The 5,079-nt window shown below is 32.3% G+C and overlaps 1 protein-coding gene across 1 annotated transcript; it reads right to left on the reverse strand.

Annotated features, from left to right (window-relative positions):
- Window positions 1-2,754, reverse strand: LOC109339187 (conglutin beta 1). The gene is made up of 6 exons (XM_019576598.1): window positions 1,967-2,754; window positions 1,600-1,775; window positions 1,382-1,462; window positions 970-1,290; window positions 565-859; window positions 1-335 (listed from the first exon to the last, which is right to left on the reverse strand). Exons 1-6 carry the CDS (start codon window positions 2,718-2,720, stop codon window positions 127-129), a joined length of 1,836 nt encoding a protein of 611 aa, XP_019432143.1. The 5' UTR covers window positions 2,721-2,754; the 3' UTR covers window positions 1-126.
- Window positions 2,755-5,079: the final 2,325 nt, after the last annotated feature.

Here is a 5,079-nt window from a genome sequence, read left to right on the forward strand (position 1 = left end):
TGAAGGCACACAAAACTTATATGGTTGGTTTTATTTATTAACAATAGTACAAAGGTACAACTCTAGTTTGTTTATTCTCTCGTGGCTCATTATGAGCTCTTACATGATAGTAGTTTTTATAGCACATTAGTACAAAGCATTTAAAATTGAAGAGATGGGACCCCTTCTTCCACGCCTTCCTTCTTTCTCCCTTTGTTGTTGCTGTTGAGGCTGAGCATTTGCAAAGTAAGATTGTTGTTGGTTCTTAATTAATCTCTCAACATCTTCAATAGAACCAGGGAATGTGAGTTCCTTCACTTCTCTATCTAACTGCTTTATCACATTGTCTTCGGAACCTTTCAATTTTCAATATTGCCAAAGTCAGTCATAAAGCAAAGATATTTTTATGTTAAGGTATCCATTCCAAAAGTAGACTTTGTAGCCATGGTTTGGTTATGTCCAAGGATATAGTTGGAGATCTAGAGTTCAATTTTCTCAACGCATATCTACCATTTAAGCTATTATTTAGATTGAAGTGAGATATATTTATTTATAGTGTATGATGCTAAATTAAGCTTATTGTACCTGCAAGGAAGTTCCTTTGGTTTTCATTAGCGTTGATGCCAAATCCAAGCAAACGAAGATTTGAGGAAGCATTGATGGAAAGTGGATGACCTGCCGGAATTATGAAAACGTCACCTTTTGACAATTTATCACTGTACCTTCTCACTTCTTCCTCTCCTTGCTCGTATTCCTCTTCTTGCTCATCTTGTTGTCGTTGTTGATCTCTTATACCCACTAGTTCATAATTTCCTTCTCCTTCGTCAACCACAACTATAAATATGGCCTTTGAGTTATAATGTGGCAACAACAAAGCTCCCTAAAATAAATTAAACCAAATTAGTAGCATTAGTATTATTGTGTAAGATGCTACGCATGTCAATAAGTACAATATATGTATGGTTATTTATGATGTGATATATAACATACCTCGTTAATTTCTGTGAACGTGAGAGAGATATTCAAATCTTGGAACTGTGGGTTTATATCTGGGGTGATCTCGTAGAAGTTGCCAAACTTGTTTGAATATATGGGTTTGTTGCTTCTCAAGTTGAATGGGCCAGATTCAGAAGGTTTGCCTTCACCTGATGAAGATTGAGCATGTTTTCTCAATTCTTGGATTTGTTTCTTTGACACTCTCACTATGACTCCCTCATCTTGGTGGCTCTGCTCTTGTCCACGCCTTTGTTTCTCATTTTCTTGCAACTCATCATCTCCTAAAAGAACCCTTTCTATCTCTTCGTAACGGGTCTGTATATGAAATCATAACAAACAAACACATGATCATTACTATATATACTTAATAAGTAACTAAGAAATTGATGCATATAAGATGTGATACATTGAAGGTGGCCTCTAAAGTGTTCTTGCTGAAGCCGCTGAAGTAGGATTGTTGGTCTTTAGTTGTTGATGGATAGAAATCCTATACATATATAGAGATAGAGAGAAATGAGAAAGATATTAAAAACTACATGGTGTTAGATATGAAATGGGTGTGAAAGTAAGTGAGTTGATATAGTAATAAACAATGATATGGTATGATAGGAGAAAGAACATTACATAAAGCTTTCCAGGGTTGTTGATGGGTATTGCGAGCTTAGCTACTCTAAGATTCTGGTTGTCATCAGGGTTAAGGATATAAGAAGTTGTGCCAGCTGGGAGTCTGAGAGCATCACCTTGCTCAAGGTTGTATACTTGTCTTTTATCAGGGTTCACTATCGTGATTGTGGCTCTACCTGCAATCACAAATAACTAATGCAATAAATCATTCATTCACATTAATTAAATGATGGAAATGAATACTAGTACTAGTAAGTAAGCTTTTAAATTTGGATCCACGGGTGCTATAGATGCCAACATGCCAACATGTTAAGGTTTCAGTAGCCTTCAAAACAACGACCTATATTTAAAAATTTATAATAATTACCATTGAGTACAACGAGGATGAAGTCAGCATCAGAGTGTTTAGGGAGAATGAGAGTGTTTGGTTTTGATTGGAACTCAATAATACGGTAATTTTGTAGATTCTCAAGTCTATTGGTTCTCTGGTTAAACCTCTCGAGCACACGGATTTGACCATTTCTATTTCTGTAATAAGTCTGGAATCTATTAGAGCTGAAGTGATAAGGATTCCTCTGTCGGCGTGAGTCTGAGCGAGAGTCTTGCTCTTGCTCTCTCTCTTCTCTATGCACCCTCCTCTCACGGTGTTGTCTCCTCTCATCACCACTCCCCCTCTGTGAGCCTGAGCTAGAGCCTTGCTCTTGCTCTCTTTCTTCCCTCTCTTCCCTTCTGCTTTGAGGTCGTTGTCTCCTTGGTTGCCACTCTTCCTCTTCTTCTTCTTCCTCCTGTCTCCTTTGGGGTCGGGGTTGTTGTTCTTGCTCCCTTTCCCTATGATGTTCTCTTCTTCGTTCATGCTCTTCCTCTTGGCTTTCTTCGCTCTGACTCCTACCACGTGAAGGCTCACCATCATGCTTCTCCTCTCTCCTATGCTCTCTTTCTTGCTCCTCCTGCTGGCGGGGACGTGGCTGTTGTCTTGGCTCATGCTCCTCTTCTTCTCTTTCCTTAGGCGGATTCTTGGTAAAATCTTTCTCTCCATAAGCAATACCAATTGACGCTGCTAGGAGGAATACTACTCCTAGTAGCAATATCAACATTGGAAGCCTCACTCTCATCTTAGCCATATTTGATAATATTAGATTGCTTTCAATGATGAAAATGGGGACTAAAATCACTCATATTTATAGATCATCTTGTTAAGAATTGGTGCCATGCATGGTGACGAGTGTTCATATTGACAAATTTGAGGTGTCATGTGCATGTCATTTATCTACACAGCACCTTTTGGATATACATGGACGCGGCAATCATGTATATTTGCTTGTTTCCACATGCATGAATCATTGTTTTTGTTTATTTTCAATTTCATGAACTTGGACTTTCTTTTGGAAAGGATACAATATATTGTCTCTTTCATTTCAGAATTCTCTTTTCCTCACTTACCATGGTCGTTTGGCTGTAAATTATTATGGTAGAAAGATACTAAAATGATTGTGAGTTTAAAACAATAATAATAACATTATAGGTTAGGCACACACAAATATTTTTCTCACGAGAGCAACAACAAACGAAATTGTTTTGGTTTGGTCAAGCATGCCTAGCAAATTAGATAAAAGTGTATATAAAGAAGCCTGTATAGAAGAAGAGGATTTTTAAAGAAGCTAGAAATTTAGAGTTTATTTGAATAAATGTTTGGTTATTTTGAAACCACGCACTTGGTTATTGACTTAATTGTTTATGTCGATTTAGCTTGTAATGACTAATGACTAACAGAAAACATTGAGCACCAAAATAATGATTTATATGAGTGGAAATCTTCTCCATTTTCTTTTTCTTTTGACGATCAACAAACTTCTATTAAAACTAAATTTTAAATTTTAAATTGACATACCCACATATATATATATATTTAGAGTTGAATTTTCAATTTGAATCATTTTCTTATTCTTCTCCGTGATCCACACACACATACATACATAGAGTTGAATTTTCAATTTGAACAATTAATTCACTACAATAAAATTGTTAAGTTATGAATATTAAAGAAGCTACTTTTACAAGAAGCTTAACTATATCAGCTTGTACTTTAAAAGGTTATTCTTAAAATTGTGGTAATGCCTTAGAAAAACCTCTAGCTAAATATCCACGGATAGGATTTTTTGTAGATTAGTATGAACTAAATCCATCTAGTTGGTCATATCAGAAGATGTAGTTGAAAGAAATCACTTTTTAATCAAGATTCCGTAAGAAAAAACAATTTTAATAAAAAGAAACTGGCTCGTTTTCTATTAGGCTTTTGTGTTTAATATTTTTATGCTTAGCATAATGGTTAGAAATAAAAATAATATTTTATAGTAAATGATGTGTTTATTTATATTAAAAATAAAAAATGATACGGTATACTTCGTGTCTTTGTGATCATTATTTTGTAGATTTTTTTAACTGAAATCTTATAAATATTTATTAACTAGACTTTTCGTCAGACTCCTCTCCATTAATAGATAGAGAAATACTATATAAAACAAGATAAAAAATAAAATAAAATAACAATTATATCATTCTCTTTACATTTGTAATGATATTTTTATCCGCAAAAGTAACAAAAAATAGTATTTCTCTTTTTAGAAATAGAGAGGATTTTCACTCTTTCATCACCATGAGTTTAACGGGCAAGCATGTGCTTATTATACATCTATAATTACTTATGAAAATAAAGTATATCCTCATATCAAGAGAGATAAGTTATCTCCTCTAACTACTAAAATCATGACATGTATTCTATTTTTATAGTTTTATAAAATTTTTGTAGAAAAATAATTAAATATTATGAACACCCAATTTTATTTGGCCCAGGAAAAGCCCAAAGTTTTTAAATAAATCAAATTATAAAAAAATTAAATTAAATAGATTAAAGTTCTTATATCTACCTGATTAGGTTAACCAAAAAATTAGATATAATTAATCTGATCAGATTAAGGTTCACACATCTATATGATTATATTAACCAAAGTTTAAAACTAAATTAACATAATTCCAAAAAAATGATTTTTCATAGAATAAAAATTAATAATAAAATAAAGTAATATGTTCTAGAAACCTACATCATTTTAAACAAAAAAAAAGAGTAAGAAAGTAATTTTTATTAATTATTTTCATTTTTTTGAAATTATATTATAAAATAAATAAAAGATACTTAAAACTATTTTTATTAATTTTATTATTTTAATTCGAATTTATAGAAATAAATAAATAATAATCAAATGGAATATTCTTGTGGATTGCTTATAATAAAAACTTGGTCGAATCTGATTTTTTGAGGTGAGATTGTAATCCATAAAAATAATGATGATTTAAAATTAATGATAAATTAGTTAGCTTAAATTTATGTTAAGTTAATGTTCATTTTTCCTATAAATAGCCTAGTCTAGGTTTAGAAAGAAAAAACCTTAAAAAGTTCCATCCAATCCAACAATTCCAAAAGTC

This window comes from Lupinus angustifolius, unplaced genomic scaffold (assembly GCF_001865875.1).
Source record: "Lupinus angustifolius cultivar Tanjil unplaced genomic scaffold, LupAngTanjil_v1.0 Scaffold_60_104, whole genome shotgun sequence".
Classification (NCBI taxonomy): domain Eukaryota; kingdom Viridiplantae; phylum Streptophyta; class Magnoliopsida; order Fabales; family Fabaceae; genus Lupinus; species Lupinus angustifolius.